The following is a 25,995-nucleotide window of genomic DNA, read 5'->3' on the forward strand; positions in this document are numbered from 1 at the left end:
AAGCAATCCCTGTCTTATCTAGAGAACACAGTTCAGGTCTCTGTTCTAACAAGGATCACTATATTAGTGCATTTTGTAATGCTCATGTAGGTAAAATTAATGAAGAAAAGCTTAATAGACATTCATTTTAAACACACATTCATTGATGAATTACAGCAAAGGTGAATGTCAGTAGCAATTACAGTATTTTGGAAAGTTCCTCTTCCGTCTAAATTCTGAGCCTCATTTTGCCACAGACTATTACACCACCCTAACAAAGAAGGGGTGCATTCACCTTGCCTGAACTACTCTAGCACTAGGTGAAAACATCCTAAAGGTCTTCTGCAACCAAGCCAGTTCCTATTGGAACAGTACAAAAGGGCTGCAAAGGACTGTTCCTTTGGCACAGACAGCACAGGACCAGACCGAAGAATGGCAGTATATGAGCAGGAAAAAAAATAAATTAACGGTTAGAGGTTTTGTAGAACAGAGAACACTTTTATTTTCTTCAAAAAGAAATGTATCAATGCAGTCAGTGTCCCAGATTTTCTAGCTTTGGTTACGCACAAGTGAGTTCCCAAAAGGAATGACACCAAAATTCTCCCTTTCCTCCTGGGCACTCAGCAGATGATGCATGTGCTTCTGCCACTGCCATGGCACCTTATAAGCCTGAGGCCCAGCCCTGGGGGAGGACTCCCTCTCAGGCATGTGTCCCACTACAGACCCACAGATCCAGACCCGACACCAACACACAGGTGGGCTTTCCGGAGCAACTTTGGGTGTACCCCATACACATGGTCCTGCCATCCCAGGCTGTCCCTGACTGCCCCTGGGGACTGTGGTGAAGGGTGCAGTGGTGAAGGGACGAGACTAGCTGGTGGGCCCAGAGCAGGCCCCCAGCTCCCCTTCTTTGGGAGCTGCTAGCCCTCATTGCACCCAACAAAAGCCATGTTTGTATTGCTCTGTATGGTGGTGCATGCTTCTCCAAGCTACTACAAGAAAGTTTACCACATCTTTTCACTGCATAAATAAAGTAGATTGATATGTTCAAGATATACCTGGGCTGCCCCTTTCCGTGTGAATATAAGTTAATACTTACTTAATAGTCAAAGTTGATGGAAAAGTGGTAAATTTTTATCTGTTCTACCATAATTTGTATCATCCAAGACCTTCCCCAAGACGTTTATCCTTAATCTGATTTTTGGTAGGTTTTTCAAAGCTTGTGGCTTCTTCCCCCACCAACACTTCACTCAAGATGCTATAAGGGAGACTTTTCATTCATCTGTTGACTTCAAGCTTTTGAAATCTTCTGGGGTCCACATCCTTTCCTTTCTCCAGTTCCCAGACGAGAAAACTATAAATGTTCAAAATCTGAATTGTCTTCTGCTTATTAAGTTAGAGGTGCTGGGTGATATTTACACTTTCAGAGCTTGTTGGCTTAATGATGCCTATCTGGATTCTAAATTGGAGAAGTCACATGAGTTTTCAAGTATTTAATAAAAATCACCATAACAATGAACTGTTTGGAGAAGACGGCAAGCAATTATTTGGCTGTATGTACAAAACACAGTAAGAAGTAATATTTTAAATATTGTGCAATGATGACAGGTTTTGTTCTTCATAACTCAAAAGAATCCATTCTAAAAATTATCTGCATCCTGGGCTAGTCATTTTCCAAACTTGTATACAGATGCAATCCCAAATTCAAAGCACTTACAATCAAAGACAAGCAACATTAAATGAGGGAAAAGGAAGAAAGTGCAGCTATCTTCAACTGCCTCTTCCCTAAACATTTTGAATTAATTATTTTCATGAAAAAAATAATTTTATACCAGATTTTGATGCAAAAAGCAGCAGTTTCCTGAATAGTTTGACTCAACAAGGATATGATCTTGTCAGCCATTGGAGAGGCACAAAAAATAGTGCTCATCAAATCTGTTTTTATTAGAGGCTTAGAGAGTACTGATGAGGTAAGTAGAGGTAAAAGTATATACAACAAAAATAAAGCTGTGGAAGAAACTCAAATATAGCACATAGAAAAGATAATGAATGGAAACAATGTAATTTAGTCAGAGAGACAGTAAAAGGATTGAAAGAGTATGATGGGCAATAGAGATGTTCTGGAGGGAGATGCATTCAGGTGATGAAAAACAGCATCAGTTGTTGCAGGGGATGGGTCAAAAATAAGTCAACAATATAGAAATGGCAGAGAATGCAGTGCAGAGGAAAAGCTCTTCAGGGATTGACAAAGTCCCCCGCAATCTTGCAGTACAAAAAGACAATGTGCTGAAAGAGTTGTGGAATTAAGTAAAGAAGTGGACAGAAAATTGCAAGAAAGTTTCACCAAACACCACAAAAGATATCATTTTCAAAGAGAAGACTGCATTAGCAGTGTGAAGGGCATAAAGAAAATAAAGGAGAAAAAAGTGGAAGACATTGCAAGCAACTCCAAGATTTGGCTAGCTGAAAGAAATTTCAGTAAAGTATTGAGATAGGAAGCTGACTAGAGGTGACTCGTGGTGCAGCTGCAAGAACAGAAATGAAGTAAATGCCTTTGTTTGCAGAGCCAATGAATATAGATTTCTAAAGAGATGGAGCACTGGAAATTACTGATGGGACATTTGCCTACGTGTTACAGCTTGAGGTATTGTGTACAGACAGACAATTTTGGGCCCACAGCATCTATAAACTGCTTAATCAAATTGAAACACTTCTTATAGTGTATATATACCTATGGAAAACAATGTTGTGTACTTAATTTCAAATCATTTACCTGCAGAAAGAATTCTCTGTGAATGCACATCATTTCATATTGTAAATGCCCAAGTGATATATCACACTTCTCTGCATAATAATTTGTTTTATGTTTATTCAAGTAGCATAGCTTTGTTAATTACAAATAAAAAATGAATTATCAAAACAGCTCCTCCATATTAATGTGCAGTGTGATACAGAATGACTTATCTATTCTCCTTCCAGCTGCTTATACATTTGAACTATTTTGTGAGCACTAGCCATTTATATTCAGAAAACCTCAGATGAGTGATGAATATCCCAATCACTAGTTCTAACAAGAAAGTGTAATTATCCCTATATATTGCAGAAGCCCTTCAGCAGTTTTTCAGGTAATGAAAGGCAAACAATTAGAAAGAAACAATTTTGTACATACAAACAAGATGCTCCTCTATAATTTTGTAGTATTATATGTAACCTGGTCAATAAGTTTACTGTATGAATGTTACTTCAGTTAAATGGCAGGCTTTAAGGAGAAGAAAAAAAATAAATAAGTAGGCAAGGGTAAACCTCCTTCTAGGTAAACAGTTGAAGAGCTTTATGAAACATTACTTTTCTAATTAACTGCAAAAATCTTTTTTCCAAGGTCTGGCTGATTTACAAACTTCTGTTTACAAAGACGGATCAGTGCAGCCAGCAAACTAACAAGACTTTAAATCAGTAGATATTAAATGGTTCAGGGAATGTAACTTCCTGTATTTTCTGAGTCTAAAGAACAGGAACCAGTCACTGTATTAGCCACCAAAGATTACTGAAAGAAAAAGTTGCTTGAAAGAAAAAGTTGAAAGTGCAAAACAAAACTAGGTCTTCTCCATCTGTTTCTGAGATTAACCAGGGTCTAATGTAAGAACTGGAAAACCACATTACTTCAGAATTTACAAAACAGAGACCTAAGAAAATTTATGTAGGCTTCTAAACCCAGTTTACTCTGATGCTGACCTCAATTCAGCCCATGTTCTCACACTCCTGCACAGCTGAGCTGGACACATATCCTACATCACCATCCTCATAGTTTTGAGCCAGTTTAACTCCACAAGTATGCTTATTAAATGTGCAGATGAACATTGATATTGATAGACAACAAGCAGCTCTGCAATGGGAGGGAAAAAGGACTATAGCAACTCTGACTGAAATCAGCTTTCTCTGTTTTGGAGCTCCTTCAATAGGAACAGATCAAGGAGAGAAGTGCCACCAGTGTCATAACCAAAACACCTGACAACATTTGCTAGCTTCAGATTTCATTCTTCATGATCCAGGAGGACATCGAAATGCAGTGATTTCCTGCAAGCTTAGAATGAATAGCTATTTTAAAATTTAAATAACTTTTCGGAGCTTGTATCCTTCATTTAAGAAAAAAGGATTGTGAAATGTGGCTTTCTTATCTTCCCCAAAAGTTTAATTGATTTTATGGAAATGGAGGATTGTACCTTGAGCACTATTGCTGCAAACTTTAGAGTTTTTCATGGGAGAAAGAAATTGGTTGATAGACTTACATGACTTTAAGGCGCTTGGCTTGTTTCCACATATCTGTCACATTCTTGGGGTGAGGGGTGGATAATTTAAATACAATAACTTAAATCATATACAGATTATTAAAGTTTCTTTAAAAAATAATTAGTTATAAATGTTGTAAATATATTATACACTTGTCTTCTGCTATAAATGAGAAATATCTATCTAATTACAGCATTTATAATATGGGTTAGCCAGTATCTATGTCTTAAGTCCCCAGTGCCAATCCTCAGATCAAATTTCAATGATCTGGAAGAAAATACAAAGTGATTGCCAGCAAAACTTGCAGAGCACACAAAAACTGGTGGACTGGCAAGTAATAAGGCAAATGTTCTGTAGAATGATCTGATTCAATTGGTTAGGTGGTTTCATTTGAACAAGATAAATTTTAATAAAAACAAATGCAAAGTCATAAATCTAGGGACAGGGAATGCAGGTCACATTTATCGGATGGCAAATGAGAAAAGTGATTCTAAAACTTCAGGTGGGTAAGAAACCGTCAACTTCCAGTACAAAGCTGATGATAAATGAACTGAATTGATCCTCTAAAAATTAAAGGAATATTAGAAAGAAGTAGCTGCCTTGCATTATTTCCATATTCATACTGATGCCACCAATGCTGGATCACTCTGTTTAGTCTGACATTTCCATTTTTAAAAACATAGCAAAAAAACTAAAAGGATTCAGAAGTGAATTAAAGGATCATTAGACACTTGAAAAATCTACCTTAAGGCCAGAGAAGGTCAATATTTTTAGTTTAATCAACAGAACACTAGAAAGTGATTTTTTCATATTGAGAGAAGCTGGAGTAAACCAGCTGAAAGCCTTAAAACGTGAGAAAATCTCAGCTGCTTAGAGAAGTACGTGCATGCTACATATACAGAGGTCATATACATAGATGTTACATACACAATACTCTCTACAAAAGGTATCATTTCTCTTGGTTGAAAGGGATTGGTGACATTAATTCCAAAGAAACTGGGGAAACAAATAACAGACTTAACAAAGTTATTGCCTAATCACCAATCACCACTCATGTTCAGACTAGGTATGAAAAAATATGTTAGTCACCAGCTGAAAACACTGTGAAGAATGTATTTTCTTTCACCAGTCTTTCAAAAATGAGGGACAAAGGAATCTGGATTAGCCAGTCAAATAAGGAGTAAGATAAATTCAGATTTGAAAAGAGTATGAAACAGTGTATAAAGATATCGAATGAGGTTTAGAGGGAAGGCTTTGGGATGTTGTTGTGGTTTTTGGTAGTTTATTTATTTTGTTTTGGGGTGTTTTTGTTTTTGCTTGTTGGGTTGTCTGTTTGTTTAAAACTACCACACCATTAGAAATAAAGGAAAATCCAAGAAAAGTTGAAAGAAGAATTCTTTAAGAACCTTCTCGGCAAATACAGACAATATCTCTAAAGAAATCATTAAAAATTGAATTACTTGCTTGTAAACCAAGAGCACTTACTGTGTTGCTCCCAATAAACAAAGGTTCAAATAGTAAACTTTGTGTTTCCACTATCAACTTTTCATTTCCCTATTTACTGTGGGGAAGAAAATTGTCTGCAATAACTGAATAAGTTTTGTGCAACAAATCACAGTCTGCATATGACTACATTTTAAAATGATATCAAATACTGTCTTTTTAATTAGACACAGAGAGGTGTGGCAAAACCCAACAAGTAGAATTAAAATGAAATACAAGAATTCCTTAGCCATGTTATGAAGGAAGGCAGTCTAGAGTATTTTAACCGTTCCTTCCAGCTTTGAATTCTATGAAGCTAAGAATTCAGGCATTCCTGAATCCCACTGCAACAGAAAAAGTAAGATGCATCAGAGAGGAATGGTAGAACATCTAGACAGGTATAAATCCTAAATGCATCTTCATCTGCTACTGAGGGGCAGAAGATCCATCACTTCCTGGCTTTTTTGAAAACGCATTTTATAGGGTGACCATGCAGAAGGAAGATTCAAAAGGCTAAGAGGGCATCAGAAATTAAAATGAATATTTATATGTATGTGTTCATACTTCTTCAAACCGCATCTAGCAATTCCAAGGACACTCATAATAAAGGACAAAGCATTTAATTTTCTGTACACACTGTTTAATCACCTAGAGATACTTTTAATTTCTTAGGCTTTCAACATCCTCATTTTTAAAGGTTTAAATATTGTTTATAATAAAGTAACAGTAACAGTGAGCAATATGAAATGCTAAGTTGCAGGAACATATTTGAGATAATGCTGATTTTATTTTGTAAAATACATTTTTGCTTATTGCAAAAAATAATAATGTGGTTAATAATTTATGCTGGGAAAAATATATGAAGATATACAATTAAGTAAAAAATAATAATATTTTCTTGACAGTAGATTCCATGATAGATAAATTGTAAGAATTGGAGAGAGGCAAAGGATCAGAGGGAAAATTATAGGATATTTAGTTGTATGACAGAAGCATTTTCCTCCTAAATATGAACTACTGTATTTGAAAATACGCTGTCGTCAACATTCCTATTCCAGAATGTGAAGCTTTATGGGTTCTTTTTCTCAAAAATAATCTTAGAATTACAGCACAGGTGAAAATAATTTTTCTAAATATGAAGGGGCATGCAGAAAAAGTTCAACCTGTCACACTTGGCAATTCCAGCCAAAACCAACACTACTTTATGTGACTGTAAATTCTGCAGCACCTTTACTCTCTTTTCTCAAAGATGTCCAGAAATATAATCTGTTCCCTTATCCTCATATCTGAGCAAAAAAGTAATCCCATTTTCTTAAGACATCAGAGATAACTCTTTTGTGGTGATTTATAAGGTTGCAGTTTTCTTTGTATTCTGTCAGACAGACTTCTGTATTCTCCATGCAGCTGACCTCTGAATGCACCGTAGGAAGCAAAAAGTTTGATACCATCACTGCAGGATAACTTCTTGTTTTTGAAACAATGACTAGTTGAGCAGCAGGAGACTCAGTGAGAAATCTCTTAATTCTAATAGTTGAAAATAATTCTCCATCAAAATGACCCTGGAATTCCAGATCTGATTCTTGAAAATGACAATGTTGAAGTAGCTGCACTCAGTCAAGGGAGAATTTTAGTATGAGCAGATGCAGTAAGCAGGGCATTATTTTTCTAGGATGCCTCTGAAAAATGTATCTGCAATTGCTTATAAATTCACCACACACTTTTTACCTCCAAACTGTTATTTCTAACCCAGATTAAACTCACTCTAACTGTGCTCCCTACTGGTTATTAAACAGCAAGGAATAACCTTGGAGTGCTGTAATTAAAGATGTTGCTTCTCACAATATGTCTGGAAGTTAGCTGGTGGGAAGGTACACAACATCTAGGATGAAAGCAAAAGCAGACTTTCAGGGACACTGTCGTGTAATTCACCTTTCTCCCTCCACTTCTGTTTATGGAAAATAGCTTTTTTGTACACACACACAAAGATACCAGAGCATCACAGGGACAATTATTATAACAATTGAATGGGAAAATCAAAAAGCTTTTATACATAGTTACATAGTATAAAAAATATACCAGTACAGATATAGGTTAATTATGAGGAAAAGCAATGTCATCGATAGAAAGAACTGGAATAGATTGTTACAGGAACCTGCTGAGCACCATTGATGGATGTTTGGCAAGCACGTACAGGACAGTGGAGCTACAGTTGATCCTGTCTTTGGGTGGAAAAATTATTATAAGAAAAGGTACTTAGGTAAATAAATGTAATTGCTTCCTAACGTGCTCTCTAATGGAACATTATGATGTTTTGTTTTGTTTTCCAATAAAGGTGTTTGTATTTCACTGGCTCATATGTGCAAGGGTTTTCAGATTTGGAAGTCACTCTCTGGATTACTTTAAGAAGCTTTATGGACTACCACAGATCAGCTGATTGGAGGTTGAATAACACTGCTTCAGAAAACCTCCCATGGGTCTTTCTCGGCTGTGTTTTTCTTATGGGTTTATTGAAAAAAAAAAAAAAAAGAAAATAGAAAAAAAAAGTAAAGGCTGCTCAGAAACTATATGACCTGAAACACTTGGGAGGCAAACAATTCAATTACTAATTACCACTCCTTGTTAAGATTGTGTTACAGACAGATGAGACTGAAAAGTTTTTTCTTAACACAGGACTGCTAGTAAGGTAGCTCTCAACAGAGGACTACAGGACTTTCTGGAATTCCTTTTCCAGACTTGGCACTTCTTCTAGGTGAATGCTTAACACTCATCTTGGAGTCAGGAGAACATCTGTAAAAGCCTCTGTGCTTACGTATAAATAAGTGGTGGTCCAGGACCAAGACCCAGCTTTGAGGCCAAGAGATGCTGATTTCTCTTGGAGAAAGTTGCTGGTACAAACCACAGACAGCAGGAGGCCAGTGCTTGAGCTGGACTGTCTCTCTTTTCTTTGACAGCATAAACATGGGCTCAGAGCAAACTAGAGCCAAGTGCTCAGAAAAATGGATGTGGCAAGTTTGTGCTGTTTGACCTCAATGTGAGAAATGTTTTAACAATTCTTGTCAATAGAGAGCTTGAAGGGAAATATATTTGTAGGCTTTTCCTTGAAGTCTCTGATATCTGGGGGATTTCAGAATAACTGCTAACTACTATTATGACTATTGCATGGGACACTATGCAAGTCTCTGATATCTGGCCAAGAGATTAAGGAGAAGGGGAAAGCTGAAGGACGACTGAAAGACAAAGCTTGGAGGGGATGCTGCACAACTCTCTGACATACAGCCAAGATGGACAAAGGAGAAGGACAAGAAAAAAAGCCTGTGAGGAAGACTATGAGCCTTCACCACGAGAGACCCCAAAGATCCCCAGAGGGACCACCGGAGACTGATACGCATGCTCCAGTAGGAGGGTTTGGATTCTGGGAACTAATTATAATAACCCTGTTTTTTCTAGAAGTAGTAATGAATATGTATTAGCCTAGGAGCATAAAAATCAGCTACTTGATGTAACTGGCGTGCCTCGTGGTGGAGCAGAGACTCTCGGTGCACCCAGCACAGTTTGCTTACCTCTATTCCTTTAATAAATTGTAAACTTTGATTATAATCCTATTTTGGGACTTAGCCATTTATAACATCAAGAACCAGAAACAGATCCCAGTCTTCATTTTATTTAGTAGTACAGAAAATGCAACAATGCAAAGAAATAGACCTAAATGTGACAGGAGTCTTTGTGAGAAAAATTCTTTGTGAGAAAACTTTTTTCCCCCCAAGATTTTTGTTTATATAAAATCAACTTCCTACAGTTTATTTTATTAAAAACTCTGTTGATCTAGCATTTAAGGACATAATGCTTTTAAATAAAGTTTATCTTAGCTGTTCTCCCAAGGCATTTGTGTTTATTTTTTTGTTTGTTTGTTTGTTTTATACAAGGTGCAGCAGAGAGGAGAAAATTGGTCATTGCAGAAAAATACAATGACGTCATTGTAATGCTATACTCTGCAAAGCTGCAAATCAATCCCAAAATGGTATTAGCTCTAGCAGTCACTTGGAAAAAAAAAAAAAAAAAAAGTATCAGGTTGACTCATAACTGCAAATATTAAAGGCTAAGAAAAAAATAGGAAACTATAGGGTCAGCTCCAAATATCTGGGCCTTGCTGCAGAGAGAAAAGCAGCACAAAAATACTGCATGTCAAAAAAAATTGCTGGTGAACATTAAATACTGTGCAGGTCAGCTAGATCAAGTGGCTTCTTTCCAAAAATAAAAATTAAGAGGTAAGGTAAGTTTCTCTTTCATTGCCAAAAGCTTGTCGTCATTTATGGGATATGACTAGCAATGAGCAAAGAAATACATTGACGTCTAGAAAGAGAGCTAAAACTTCCAAAGGAATAACTGATACTTTCTCCTTCTGTGGATAGAATTGATAACATAGCTAGTAAAACAGAGTTAAGTGCTGAATTGTCAGTAGGAGGAACATCCCAGAGGATGCTATCCTTTTTCTGCTCTCTAATGATTTACTTTTAGGCTAGCTCCCTTCCTTTAAAATCTGTCACCTTTTCCTTACCTATGCCTGGGGATTTAGGAACCTCTGTGTTCCTCCTGTTATTTACACAATTGAATGAATCTACTTTACTTTTCTGTTAATTTCCAAGTGCTGCAGCACAGTTATCTACAGCCATCAGTCCCTAAGTCACCATAGCATAAACAACTGTTCAAAACAAGTACCACGTGGTAAACATGATGCTTTAAGCACTGTTTTTTTTGTTTGTTTGTTTGTTTGTTTGCTTTGTTTTGTTTTGTTTTTGTTTTGTGGTCGGGTGCTTTTTGGTCAATCTGAAGATACATAAATCTGTTGAAAGGAAAATATAAGATAACAAGCAGTACTGCAGCAAAGCATCACAAATGAACAGGTATCCCACCACAGAGAGGTCCATAATAGAAAGGTAGATCCATAATAGAAAGGTGTTAGCAACAGGACATATAATCAGGAAAAGTCCAGCATGGGAATAATACAATAACAAATTAGTAGAGATATGTCTAAGAACAGAGAAAAGAGGCAAAACAAAGGTACTTTGAAGCAAAAAATAAAGCCACGGGAGATTTTAGTAAAAGCTCTGAGCACCTGCAGTTTCACTTTTCAAAACAAAACTTCTGAAACTTTCTTAAGGTTGGACTGTGGTAATGAAAATCATTAATATCCAAAGATGGGCACAGTTTCTCTTCAACAATGCACACAAGGTATATATCCACATCATAAGGATATACAGAGTAGTCCTTCATAAAGAAACGCTAAATTCAAAACATGACAAAAAAGACCTAAATTTTAGTTTTTCAGAAGCACCATGCCCCATCAGAACCTCAGAACCTTGCAACACTGGGCATTTCAATACTCAAAGATGCAGAATAATCTTCCCTCCAGAGCCCCAGTATTGAGATATTGCAGTTTTGCTCTTTTTTTTTTTTTAAGTGAATCTCTCTGTTTATCTAAATACTTCAACAAATGAAACTTTCAGGAAGTATGAGCTTTAGATTTACAGATCTTGCTAACAAATATTTAAAAGATGTAAAAGACATACTACTTTCACCACTGTGTGGACTGTGTCAGAATTTAGTATAGAGTATCTTAATGGTAGAGAAATTCCTCAGAATGACAATCAGCTAGCTACTTTAAACTTCCAGGCAGGGGATCCTGCTAAGCATTTTGTTAAAGGAGGTAGGAATTGTTAACTATAAACTGCTTGCTCTTCACAGCCAGGGACATTTGGATAACTTCTAATCTAGTTGCCAAACAATGTGTAAAGGATACTCTGCCAGTCTCACTCTTTTTGCTCACTAGGGTGCCTTCAGTAACCATTCTACCAGGCACTACAGAATCTGTCCTACCATGCAAAGTGAAGCATCACATTTAGGACCAATTTTCTGGAAATCAAGATGTCTCTAGATGTCTCTATGAAGTCACAATAGATATTGACTCATTCTGAAGCAACTTACATTGCTTGCTTAGCTCTTCCTTTAGTCCTACACCATTTAAAGACATCATTGTTCTGATGTCAAGTACGCTCAAGTACCAAACTAAGGCCATAAATCTCTCTTCTGCAAATTCAGCTCAACTCTTCACTTCTTTCACACCTTGTATCAAAAAAATTATAATAAAATAAAAACAGTAACTACAATAAAAGATGTTTAAGAAATCAGAAAGACTACCTCTTTCAAGACCGTTTCTGTGAAAGTAAAACTGATGCAGCACAAAAAAACTCAGTCTAGTTCTAGAAAGGAGAGAAGGGACTAGAAATATTTTTTTTTTCCTGCTCATCTAGTCAGGTTCTAACTATTGAAAACTTTTCATTTAGAGAAAATGAAATTTTCTCTAACAAATGAAATGAAATTTCATTGTTTCTTTTTTTGTTTCTTTATACAGAAACAATTTCACTTAATAAAATGTTTTCACTCAACCTCTCAAAGCCAATGGACTATCAACACTGGAATCTCACCCTTGATCTACACTAAAGTACTATCTGGCAGCAAAAACTTTAAAAAGCACAATACAATAAAAAAAGTACTTCTGACAGTCAGTTATCTTTCATACAGCCTCATAAAACTGATATCACATTATATAGCAAAAAGGAACTTTTCTAGTAATGGCATCTTACATACAAAATTATAAATCTATCTGCAAAACAGCAGTACAGTTTTTATACTGAGATCTCAAAAAAAAAAAGAAAGATACCTCTAAACTAACATTCCATTTTACCAGTCTTACTGGTCTGTACCAGGGACTGACTGCAATCCCAGGTGGTATGGGATCTGGGACACAAAAAGCATGGGGTTGCTCAGTTGCAAAGGTCCTTGTATATTTTGGCTCACACAAACCAGCAGCTTCCTGTTATTCTTGACCCCTCTGTCCACCATTTTCCCCCTCAATATAAGAAATATTTGGTTAATTTAAGCATAAAGACACACAAGCATGCACACACACAAACAAGCGGCTGAATTTTATGTGAGTCTACTAGTAGGTTTTAGTTTTTACCAGATCAATAAGTTTAATGAATAAAATCCTATAGAGACTTTTCAACCTCACTTCAGTAGATATATTGTTTGATTCACCGGAGTGGAGACAAAAATTGTCAGATGCCACTGAATGTTTAAGCTTCAGATTTTAAATCACCAGATGACAAAGAGAGCCCAAATGCATAACATTTAAAAATATTAACATTTCCATAGAAATTAATTCTGAAATATACTAAGAGATCATGTTAACCTGTCACTCCATCTTGTTGCTGTGACTACAGTGAGGCATGGCTGCAGTTTCTTATGACATCATCAGAACACATCACTGAAATTAGAACCTTCTGGTATAAGTGCTGGAAGATTTGAGCTAGAAGTCAAGCAGTCACAGCTTTCTAATCAGTACTTTTCTTCTAACAAGCTACTCAGATTAATAAAAGAACAATTACTTTCACTCTCAATCTTCTTCTAAATTGTTGTAATCTTGGATAAATAGAATTTAATGAGATCACCTTATGCTAAATTGATTTTCCTATTCTACAGAGTAAAGTGCTTTTCAGTTCAGAACTCAACAGTACGTACAGTGATCATGATCAAAATAATACTTTCAGTAGATGAAATGTGAAGACACGCACAATATATTGCTTTGCTATGAAATTCTAATATAAATGCGGGTAATTTCTATATTCAGATTCCTGAAATGAATGTTTTATCCCTTGCAATGAATTATTTTTTTCCCTTTTCAGTGAAGGATTTTTCAAAAATATACATTCCTTTTGGAAATCACATATATCCTCATAAGACAGATGAAGTCATCCTATGCTGAATTGAAGTCAGGACCTACCAAATCTAATACATCTTTTGAATCAAATATATGATCTACTAAATCATATCAGTATTATGTATATTGAAAGCTAAACTGATGAATCACTGGATAAATCAGATAGCAAATGCATGACAATACAGTATTTATTAAAATGGAACAGTGATTCGTTTCAGTTGCCAGAACTTAATATATCAAGTTCTGAAGAATTCTTCAAAATTGCAGGGATTTTGCAGAAAGGCAGAAGACACAGGTAAAAATAGGCTAGAAAAGAGCTATCTGTGTGCGCATCCACAGAACAAGATACTGTATGCTGTTGTTTTGTGGGGGTGTTCATTACGGCTTCCAAAGAAGTGCAGATATTCTGCTATAGTCAGATTTAAGCATGTGTTTGGGATTTTACATTTAACAGGCAGGGGAAAATTTTGAAGAAAAAAAAAAAAAAAGGAAAAAAAATGACTAAGTATTTTGAGAAAAGCCCTTGGTGAAAGGCTGAGAAAAATAGGTATATTCAGTCAAAAGAAATAAGAATGAGATATGGTAATATAACCCTACACATACATTTTTGATTTCCATCTCTGTTAATAATATTTAGACACAGTGTTTAACAAGGTAATGAGTATTACTAAAAATACTACAAAAACTCTTAAATGAAATACCAACCTAAAACAGCCTATGTAAAAAACACTCCTCACAATTCCACTCTATTTGTTCTAGGAGACACCTGAGAAGACATGTCCTTAAGTTATTAACTAATGACCAATAGATCTCTGCCAGACCACAGCAGCAAAGCAGATTTCAGATTTTTGAAAATGCAAAATGAGGTTACAAATAGGATATGGATCAAATACCATCACGATCTCAGAAGAGCAAGGGAAATATCCATGAGATTGACATGAACAAGACAAATGCAAGATCAATACTGAGAAAATGTTAAAAGTCCAATTAAATAATGGGTCAAGTGGTCATGACTAGCTGCAGAACTGTAACCGGTAAAGGATCTGAAGCTTGGTCAAGCTCACATGACATGCTTCATGCTCCTTGCTTCTCAACGGAACCCCACCCAGATATATATATATATTTTAAATCCACTCAAATTTGTGACAACACTGGAATATTAGTTTCCTTTATACCCCTCCTTTTCCACCTCTGTGAGGATTAAACTATTACCTGAATTATCTGCCAGAATAAACAATCTGTGAATTCATTCCAATTTACACAACCACTATTTATTTATTTGACATTTTGAATTAAGAGCACATGCAAATAGATGTTTACAGTTGAAATGATAGCAGCATAGTTAAAAACAGTAAAATATCACCATGTATTATATTTAAGGAAGAAATTCTTTACTCAGAGGGTGGCAAGGCACTGGAATAGGTTGCCCAGAGAAGCTGTGGATCCCTGGAAGTGTTCAGTGCCAGGCTGGATGGGGCTCTGAGCAGCCTCATCTAGTGGGAGGTATCCCTGCCCATGGCAGGAGGGTTGGAATTGGATGATCTTTAAAGTCCCTTCCAAATCAAACCACTCTATGATTCTATGATTTCTGATAGTTTATTTTAGCCATTAAAAAGAAATATTTAGATATTTATATGGATAATACTCCTAACAATCTATTTTCCCTGTATTCAGGATCATGTCTCTTAAGGCTGAGGTAGGTCTGGTCCATAAAATGTAATAAAGACAAGCCTGGAAGTTAACTCTTTTCTACTCTTGCCCTTCAGGAAAATAAGTTCCTGAACTTGAGATAGGGCCTATTTTTTCCACAGGGACCTAATTTCCTTGCTGAAAAAAGGGAGCGGGGGGGCATAATGTACAGCTGTATACTGAAGTCAGCCAGTTAACCCTCCTGTGCTGCACATGGGATCATTGCTTGCACTGCTGAACACTTTGACAAAGAATAATCCCACTTGGTAGTCACATACTCACCAATTTCATCACAAGTCTGAAGTCTCTAAAAAGGACTGCCTCTCTTCCTTCTTTTGTTAACTTCCTGCATTTCCAGTACCCTGTACATAATTAGGAATAATAAGTTTTCCTTACAGTTTTCACAAACCTAGAAATAAGTATTTAAAAATGGAAGAATCACTCAGCATATTTATGTTCTCTCTACACAGAGCTTCCCTTATACAAAATAGCATAGTGCACCTTTACTGCCATGAATACAAAGTCAGAAATAGTGCGATGTCTTCATCTACCCATCTTCTGCACAGCTGACATTGGCACAATCAGCTTCACTTGCCAGAAGAAATTGAGTGAAGTAGCTGGGCCGCCTAATTTCAGCCCTACTTGGAAGACAGACTAGACCACATCAAGTCTGGCTCCCTTGACTCCCTCAGAGTCTTCCAATGCAGTCCCACAAGGATTCCTGTGCCTGCAGGGAGTGTTTTAACTCATTGAGGAAACCAGAGTCCCATCCCTGAAGAGCATAAGCACAACTGAGGGCTGCCCAACCTTATCCCATGGCCAAGCTCAGGCCACCTGCAGCCACATCTAGGGAGGGTTCTCCCCTAGGGCTGCTGGAAAGAATGCTCATGGTGGTAAGAGAAAAAATAGTTTAAAAAATAAACACTCAGGAACACAAGTAAGCGGACCACCGAGGAGACACATAGCCTAGTCCAGCAGGCAACTTTAGCAAATGGGAGACTAAAGTCAGCAAAGTTTTAGCACATTTGGGAAAGGTACAAGCTGGGAAGGTGCTGCAGTAGAGCTAGACAAGCTACTCAGCATGGGGCAGAACAAATCCCTTATGCCGCAGAAAGCCCAGGCAGGTAAGGACAGCCATGTCTGGAGCTGTTACAAAGAAAATATTGGCATGCCTCCACAGCCTCAAACAGGTCACCAGAGATAACACTAAGGCTCTACCATGCTTTAGGTGGAAACTGGAGTATTTGCTCTGGTTCTGCTAGCAAAGACAATTAAAAACCAGTAACTGTAATTTTGTTAGACATGAGTAAAGTTGGAAAAAGTAGCAGGTCAGGTGTACAAAGGGTCATTTTTTTGCAACAGGTTCATTTTTTGCTCAGCTTCTCAGACAGCCTCTGTCAAGGAACACTAGAGTACATCTTTAGATACCCAAAATTGAAAGAAATGGCTGGTGTATTTGCTGGAATCAACTTTGTTTATTGTCTGCATTAAAAGCCAGGGGAATGTTCATATGCTTACCTACAAGGATGTGTTAAAGTCTTGCTATACTAAGCTGATTTAATCTTTTGCTCTGTGGTCTTTTATATGTCTGTGGAAAGATTTCTGCTACTAAAATTTGTAAGCAGACTCTCCTACAGATTATAGTGTTATAAATAGGTGATAAGACAGAACAAGAACTAGCTCAATAGTTTCAACATCTCCAAAATCTGGTATTTAATTTTCTCCAAACTAAAGCACCAAGAACAGCATGAAAGGACACTGAAAGATAAGAGCTAGGGACAGTTATTCCATCCAACTGCCAATATGTTGTATGAATTTGTGGTTCCCATGCATTTTTGAATTTATCTTTCTCATTTTTTCACAACTTCTGTGTTATCTCTTAAAATGAAGTTATTTCTATTAGAAAACATTCAATCCCAAGCTGCTGGATTCTCATTAGTTTTCCCAGTCTCTGGGCACCTTTTGTGGTTGAGATGACCCAAGAGATTCTTCTTTGTTTTGCAGCTGGTGAAGTCCAGCACAGGATTTAAGAATCTAATATGTCTCATAAAAGGTAGTTACTTTGAAATTACTCTCTTTGTATCAAGGTCAAACTATCTCAGAAAATAATAGCAAGATGATAATCTCTAAATGGGGCGTACCACAATAGCAAAACAAGAAAACGGGACCACTACAGCCAACATAATTCCTATTAGCCACTAGTATCTGTCTTTCAAAAATTACTCTTTGAACACACATTCATATGATTGGGGGTCAATATTGCTGGCATCTTAATTGTGATATATTCCACAGTTTTCTTAATGGTTCTTGCCTACTTGCCAGGTCCCATCATTTCTACAGAAGTAAAGTGGTACTGCTGGCATGGGACACCCAGCAATCTGAGTTTGCCACCTTGTTTGAAAAGAAGGTTGATAAACTGAATACAACAAACTGCAATGGCAGCATGTGTGATACAGTACAAAAAGCAAATGAGGAGTTTAAGAGCAGTGGTATTTAACATTTTAGAAAATTACAGAATAGAAAAGCAATGTGTCATGAGATAATATTCAAAGCTGAAGATGTGTCAACTTGTTTAGCAATCGTTTGAATTGAGTTGTTAAAGACTTATTTGGAAAGGTCTGCAGGATGTATGATTCAAGTCATGTTTTTTTTCAACTCTTTTAAGCTTTTTTTGGGGGGTGTGTGGTCATAATACATACAAATATATTAAAATATATGTACATCCTTCTTTCCCTCCCTACTTAGAAGTAATTTACTTGGGGCTTTGTCACTCAAATTCTTCAAACACTTGCTTTCGCATTTTCCTAAATTAATGTTCCACTAAACCTTTCTGTGTCTTTGTAAAATAACTTTCATTTTATACACCTTTTTTTTGTTGGTTTTTTTTTTTTTTTTTGGCTCCTTCTCTCTTCTTCTTTAATTTTCTAGTATCCACCACTTGGGATTGTTTTGTTGTTTGGGGGGTTGTTTTGTTTTTAATGCAGTGGTTGATCTGAAATTATTTCTGCTTTCTGACAGCTGAAGGAAAATCCAGATTTGCCTTGTAAACAAATTGAACCCGTATGTCAAAAAAGCAGCATGAAACATGTTCCATGATCATACTCTCTCTATATTGTTGGATTGTGTCAGTCCATCATCCTGAAAACCTTGTGTTTCTCACATTTATCTGTGGGTAAAAATAAATAAATGAATAAATAAATAATAACGTACCTTAGACATCTATGTCACATTTTCAGCAGTCAGATGTGTCTTTTGGACCCTAGTTCCATCAACTGTCAATGGCATTTGGACTTCTTTATCCCGTTTAAAATTAAGACATTGTTCACACTGGGGGCAGAATTTTCTGAAATATCCATTCTCATTATAATTAAGTCAACTAGAAAATCTTCTACAATATCATCACTATTTGTTTGACATACTCAGCTATTTTTGGATATTGGACTATTATATATTCCTGAATTACCATTCACATCCTCAAAGGTAGCATCTTCTTGATAAAAGCAAAAAGGATGCTTTGATGTACAGGAAATGGATCACAGAGTTCCTGTTCACTGGATGGAACAATTCACAATGCTCAATGAACAATGTAGTGACAAACCTGTAAAAATGACAAAACAACAGTAGTCAGCGTGATTGTTATTGTTGTTTCATGTCTTTAATACTAGATTAGAGATTTTTGTTTTAAGGTGAAGTAAAAAACAAACAAAAAAAAACATAGGAAATAGAAACCATAGCTCAAGAGGAATCTCACGTTTATCAAAATTTGTTACAAGATTACCTTTAGCATAACTCAGAGCACCTTTCTACAGTTCTGTTTAACAATTCTATAATGCAGATAAATTAAAACATACGCAGCAATGATTTAGCTGAGATGCAACACTGTGTCTACAATGGAGTCCTTCTGTGACCTTGCCAAGTTTACAGAGTGTGCCAATAACAGAGCTGGGATTAGAAAAACGACTGATTAAAATTTTGCTCACTAGGATAAAACACTTGAAATGAATCATCTCATTTTCCAGCATGTCCTCGGGTTGCTGCAGGCACAATAAATTACATTCATATAATAGCAAACAACTATAAAAAATTAGAGTTCATACATTTCATATATATTGTAACACCATGGCCTATTTTTAAAACTCTGAATTGCCTAAAGTTTTTATGCTCACAGACAATGAAATATACGACCAGTATTTTTCAGAGTGAAGTTTCAGAACCATGAGCCTGACCCAAAATACTTAGAACTAAACCGAAATATTTCTCTGACTCTGAGGCTCCAGAACAAACTTTATCTGCACATTTCTGATTAACATCAAATGCTATCCCTAATACCTCTGCAAAAATGCACTTGCAGAGATGCTGAATGTTCTGGGTATAACCTTGTGCACCAGTGAAATGAGCAGAATACAAATAGAAAACAGCAACAAGCAATTGCAGTGGAAAATAATCAGCAAAAGTAGTAATGGAATTAATGGCTGCCAAAGCCTTGCATATCATGGCAAAAATGCAATCCATCATGCAGCTGTTTGTCATTTTTGCACAGGGTTCCAAACAGCTAAGGTTCGCCTAAGGAGGCAAATCTCTTAGGTGTCCTCTCTAGTAAATGAGGAGATGTAGGCTCCTCCACAAGGAGATTAATTCTTCCGATTGCTTTCTGAAGAAGCCCATCTACTCCACCTACCATAAAGACAGTCTGATCAGATCCACTACCCTGGCGTAAAAGCCTTTTATTTGTGCAAGCAGTTACACATAATTCAATTTTCCTAGCAGAGAAAATAGTTAACATCTGAAAACAACCTCAAGCTTTTGTCAAGACAGGGAGGAAGCTATTCAGCTAGCTTGGTGGTCTACTGGACAAAGTGATCAGCAGTGTTCTATTTTAAGTTCCTTAAAATTTAAATAAAATGTTGCAGTACCAAAAGTTTCAGAGAAGATTATTACAGATGCTCTACAAAGACATCAAAAATACTATAGTAGCTCCTCAAATACATCTTCTTTTTCTATTCTTTTCATGCCATAAGTAACTGTGCTGCAATTGCTGAAAGGTTCAGGAGTTACATTTTACACTCTGTCCATTAATCAGATTTGAAAACACTTGAGCACACATACAAGTCAAAATGCCAGCTATTGGGCAAATAGGGGAAATGCCAAATCTAAAAGAAAGTGTAAAAATGAAAGCATTAGGGAGGTTCTCATTTTGCTTAAAATTTAAATCAGGCTTTTGAACTGAATTTGAGAGGAATCAGACACTCTTAAAAGGAGCATCACCACTGTTTCAACTCCTGAAAAGGCATTTGTATCTTTCAGAATATCCCACCTTTCCGCTATTCTGGGATTCAGGTACCACTGAGGCAACTGAGACAGCTTTGCATCAAAACACTCCATCACCATTCCAGGAAGTGTTTGCGTAGAAGGGAATTAGAATACATACAGATCATACTGAAAACTAACAAGATAAATTCAGAAATAAAACAAGGACAAATCAAGACAACCTGAAATCCCAAGCCTCCATTTAATGTATAGATCTAGAACACAATCACTTCAGTTGTTTATTTTCTAAATGAGGTGCAAACTAGAATTCTTTACTGAAACACAAATTGAGATTCACTGGACTAGTATTTTTTCTGCAGTCTGGCTCCAATCTGTGTGTCAGTTTTCAAGAGCACAATGTTAGCATTTCATTGTAGGTCTTAAGATATCTGAATTTCTTACAGGGTACAATAGGATTTTGAATGAGAAATAAGATAATGGACTCAAAGACTTTTCTTTTTCCTTTTTTCCCCTTTTCCTTTTTTATTCTTTAAATGAGGGTAACCATTTCACTAGTACAAACTATTTACAATCACAAATGTGTTTTCTGGAAAATAAATATTTGCAATAAAAAATAACAAGCAAATATGTTATGCATTAAAAAAAAAAAAATGATTACAGAGAGATTCCTAGGGGGGAAAAAATCTCTATTCCTCTCTATATACCTTCTGAATCCTGATAACTGATACTAGATTTTTTATTTATGTTCTTAACGTTACAAATTGCGTTACCATAACAAGGAGTCAATATGTGGCAAGTTTTTTTAGATCACAACCACAAAAATACTAGCAGGTTAAAACTGGCTGCTGAAAACATCTCATTTTTTACAGTACAAATATTGTCCTTCATTTTAAAAAATGTCAGCCACCGCAATTGCAGACAAACAATAAATTAATCCTAAAGAGCCATTTATCCAACTAGTAATAAGGTACAAATATATTACCTTTAAAAACTACATTAAACTACACTCTTTTGCTGAGTTTGCTACATATTAGCTTTAACATTTTATAAATGGCTGCACAGGTGACAAATGAAAGAGGTTTCTCCACAAAATAACTGAAAGTAGACAATGGTGCCTCTGAACCAAATCTCTAATATTCATGGATGTTAGTAAATTTATAGACCAATGATGAGATGCAAGTTAATTTTAAGGAATATTTCTCTTTTCCTCTGATATTACTGCAGCCCTGAAATAGCGTTTTGCTCCAAGAGGAACATAGCAGGCTGTAACTACAAGGAAATTAGGCACTTAAAATGGGAGTTCAACCTTTGTGATCAAATGTTTCTTTCTATATCCACTAGAAAGATAAATATATTAAAAGAAGCTCAGTCTTTGGTGAGACACAGAACAATTATATGGAAAAAGATGTTTACTGGAGTGCATTCACTTTAAATTCTCATTCAGGAAAGCATCATTATTCAGGAAAACACTTAAGCACATGCTTGACTTTAAACACATGCTTTGGACCCAGTGAAGTAAAAGAGATTTAATCACATTCCAGATAATGATGGATATAAAGCCAAAAGATATTAACATGAATGGTTTTTGGATCCAGGCTTTGCATTTTTCAAGTCTTAAATATACACATACAGACATGTACATACACATATACATACACCCCCACACAGACACATACACAGAGAGATCTGTCTCTAAACTAAGCCAAAACATGGGGAACTAGAATTCAAAAGATAATTTGTTAAGAAACCAAAATTAAACTTAAAGAGCAGATTTCAAATACAGTGGCCACTTCATCTTGCTGGCTCCTTAAATCCCAAGCTTATTTACTCTAAAGTAAACATTTCTGAAAGCCTAGGCATTTCCTATCTGCAATCTTCCTTCTATACTCTCACGTCCCAAGTTTTGATCTCACAGAAAAGAAATGGTTTGGCATTAAGAAAAATCCAGTTTACATAGCTTTTTTTTTGGCATGTTCTGATGCCAGGAACAAGAATCCATTCCTCTTCTAAAGAGATGAGTCTCCTGATAAGACACTGATGTTGGCACAAGCACAGATTTCACATCACAGCTCACTTTATGGACTTTTTCACATGAGATACAGAAGAAAAAATAAGGCATAGTTTATGTATAACAATGAGTTTACTCAGTTGATTAATTAGTCAATCACTTATCAGGTTAATCATTATTTTCCTGATATAGAAAATCGGGATTCTTCCTCATTTTATCCCTCGAATAAAGAAAAGATGCCTTTTTAGAAGCAAATGCTAAAAAGGGGGTTGGGTGAACTCTCATTGAAGCTTTGTAGCACAATAACATCCTTTTTCTAGAGTACATTTCAAATGCAGTTAAGCTCTTTTTAAAAGCTTAATAATAAGCAGAGCTGTAAGACTTTCCTCCTAACACACAGCATTCACACAAATCTGCCCATTAGTTAGACTAAATGTTGAGGAAGACTTTTACTGGGAACTGATGACAGAGACCTGGTTATTATTTGATGAAGATATGTGAATAGAAGCAGCCAAAACAAACAGCCAGAAAAGCTAGGGGAACAGCAAGAGAAATACTTGCCCTGTGACTATCAGAAAGTGTGTACTATTTGGATTCCAGAATGAAATATAAAATAAACTGCTATTTCTTTCCTTCCTGTTATGCTTGAGGAAGCAGTTTTTACTTCTTTAGTAAACAAGCAAAGTGGCATCTGAGAAATACAGTTGAATATCACTAGTTTCTCCCTGCAACAGGAAAGGAAAAAAGCATGTTAAAAAAAAAAAAAAAAAAAAAAAAAAGGAACTGAAAAAGGAACTGAACCATAAAATTAAAAATACTGAGAAAAAAAAAAAAAAAAAAAGAAGGAAAGACTGATAGCTAAATAGAAGGCCACATTTCGATGACTTACAAAAAGTGGGGAAATTTCTGTAACTTGATGTTCTGTAACAGGTTTGTTTAAAGGTTTCTCTTAAGTCTTAAAATTTGTAATTTTATATAAAGAATAAAACCACTATTTCTCTTAAACCATAAGAAGCCCATTTCAGCCAAACCATTTCACGGATGAATATGAAACACGAAGAAAGAGAAAGGGAAAGAGAATCAGCTCCTTGTAGATTAAATCTTACATTAAATCTCTTATTTGTCTTCCTTTTGGGGTGCCAATCTAGGTCTGTTTATAGACTATTATAATGACAATTATAATAGACTATTAATAATGACAATTATTATGTCAGTTTATAGACTGACTGCAACTATGCCAGGAGTACAAGCTTGAGATTTTTATTACCTGTGGCAGAAGACCTCAACTCTAACAAGCTGAATGTTCAGGATCCTACTTCAAGAGCCTGTTTATACTGATTGTTGTCCTTGACATCTTTGGTAGGGGGTAGAGGTTTTTTATGTCTTTGTAAGAGCTAGAAATACTCTATCAGTAATGTTCATCAGTCTGAGAACAAAATGCATTGAAAGTAACATGGTCAAGTCTGTCTGATTTCTTTTCCACGTTTCCAGAAAAAAAAAAAAAAAAATCTTGTCTCACTGATTGCCCTCTACCTGAAGCATGGATGAAAAGCTGATCCTGCAATCTATGCTAATTTCAGCAAGCTCTGCAACAATATGGTTTACATTTTCAACATCATACAAACCAAAGTGAATAATTACTGTCTTATTTGCAAAGCTTCTGAGGATGGCTCAGGCTGTCAAGTTAGGCAGTTAGTAGGTAGAGAACACATAGCTGAAAGGCATCCAAAGGACATTCCATACTAAACATGGAAAAGATGCAAAGATACCTAAGCTGCTAAATTTGTATATCACATATGCAACATCAACTTTTGAGTTTTGATTCAGAGCCTGTGTTCAGTGCTTGAAAACAATGATGCTGCTCTATGGACTGAGATGAAGATGGCTTCTGGGTATATGAAAGACTTCTTTTTAGTAGTTATGATCATTCCTAATAAATAAGAGTTATCAGTCTTTTACTTGTCAAGGGTGTTCTGTTAAGGTCAGCATTACAAAAGCTCTTTTGGGGAAAAAAAGGGTTGGACTTCAGACAGGAACAAGAACTAAGAGGAAAGACTCATTTCACATACAAATTTTAAAAAATAGTTTATCTACACATCTATATAAACATTCATATCAATGACTGATAAAGTTTGCAATCTAAAACCGAATGGTGTTGTAATTTTAGGAATTATTGTGATGGCTAATGATTTTATTGCTGTTCAATACAGGATATTTGTTTTCTTTGATAGTTGGTTTTGCTTTGTTTCTTATGGTAGCAAAAAATGCTTGAAATACATTTTCTAGAGTGTATTAATATTATTCACTAACACTAGTCACTACTCCAAAATTTAATTATATTGATGTAATTTCAAAGAGCTTAAGCACATGGATTCAATCTTATATATAAATATATATATATATACGCATTTCTCTACTAGAGAGCACAGAATTTTATCTTCATCTTTCATTTGTCAACTTGTATCTCAAGTATTGCTTACATAGAGCAGAAGAGAAGCAGCAGGATGTACAGCCCACAGCCAGCTAAGATACTTAAAATGGCAAACACAAGGACTTCAAATGTCCAAAAGAAGGTTTCCACCTGGAGAAGTAGTTGTCACTTATCTCTTCCCCAGAAATGCAACTTTATACTTTTTATAAGCATAGGATTTTACAACCTGCCCAACCAAAAAAAATAAATAATAATAATAATAATAATAATAAAAATCTATCTACTTTTATTCAGATTTGGGTTTTGTTTATTGTTTTTTTTTTCAGATTCTATTGAACATTTTTATTAAATGAATTTAAAATATTTTATCAAAATGTATCTGTACTATAAATATGCCTTGAAGAGCTTTGTTTCTTATTGAAACAAAATGTTTCTAGAAAATCTTTTCAGTATTCCCTAAATGAAAGTTTTGGGAATCTTTTTTATTACACACTTCAGTTTCTTATTTTGATTTGGGATATAAGGTCAGAACAGAAATTCTGAATTTTGACCAGCTTAAAGAAAGCTAGAAGTTGTTTCTTTTAATGAAATGTAGCTGTCACAACTGCATATCTTTATAGACATCAAGCCTACAGTACTAGGAAGTGTACCAATACCATTTTACTTTTCATCATCTCATCTTGAACAGCTCATACAAAGATCTCGGTTTATCAAGATCAGATATTTTCACCTGTTTTGCATTTCAAGTTGGAATTTAACCTCAAAACAGTAAGGTCTAAGCAAAGTATTTATGATGGCTCATAAGCTATCCTTCACCCACACTGATAATATTCTGCAGTGGTTTATGACATTTCATTTGCATTGTTTTCATTCTGGCTCCAGTACTCTCAATACACTCTTGAGATATTAAGAGGCAATACTTACCCAAGTACAGGACATATTTTTAAAAAGCAGCATTCAGATCTCTTATTTCTGATGACACCTGTACAAAAGAAGATTCTCTGTGCCTTGCATGCAGATTTATTGAGATCTGATACCAATTGTCTTTGACTGGTGAACTTGACCAAAATTTTC

The 25,995-nt window shown here is 35.7% G+C and overlaps 1 protein-coding gene across 1 annotated transcript in view; it reads right to left on the bottom strand.

The window, feature by feature from the left end:
- Positions 1-18,641, bottom strand: part of IQCM (IQ motif containing M) — a 123,689-nt gene extending 105,048 nt beyond the window's left edge. Inside the window, 1 exon segment of the mRNA XM_068680927.1 lies at positions 18,425-18,641. Coding sequence (XP_068537028.1) covers positions 18,425-18,433 — 9 coding nt within the window. The 5' untranslated portion in view covers positions 18,434-18,641.
- Between the last annotated feature and the right edge of the window lie 7,354 nt (positions 18,642-25,995).

Source organism: Anas acuta, chromosome 4, assembly GCF_963932015.1.
Source record: "Anas acuta chromosome 4, bAnaAcu1.1, whole genome shotgun sequence".
NCBI lineage: Eukaryota > Metazoa > Chordata > Aves > Anseriformes > Anatidae > Anas > Anas acuta.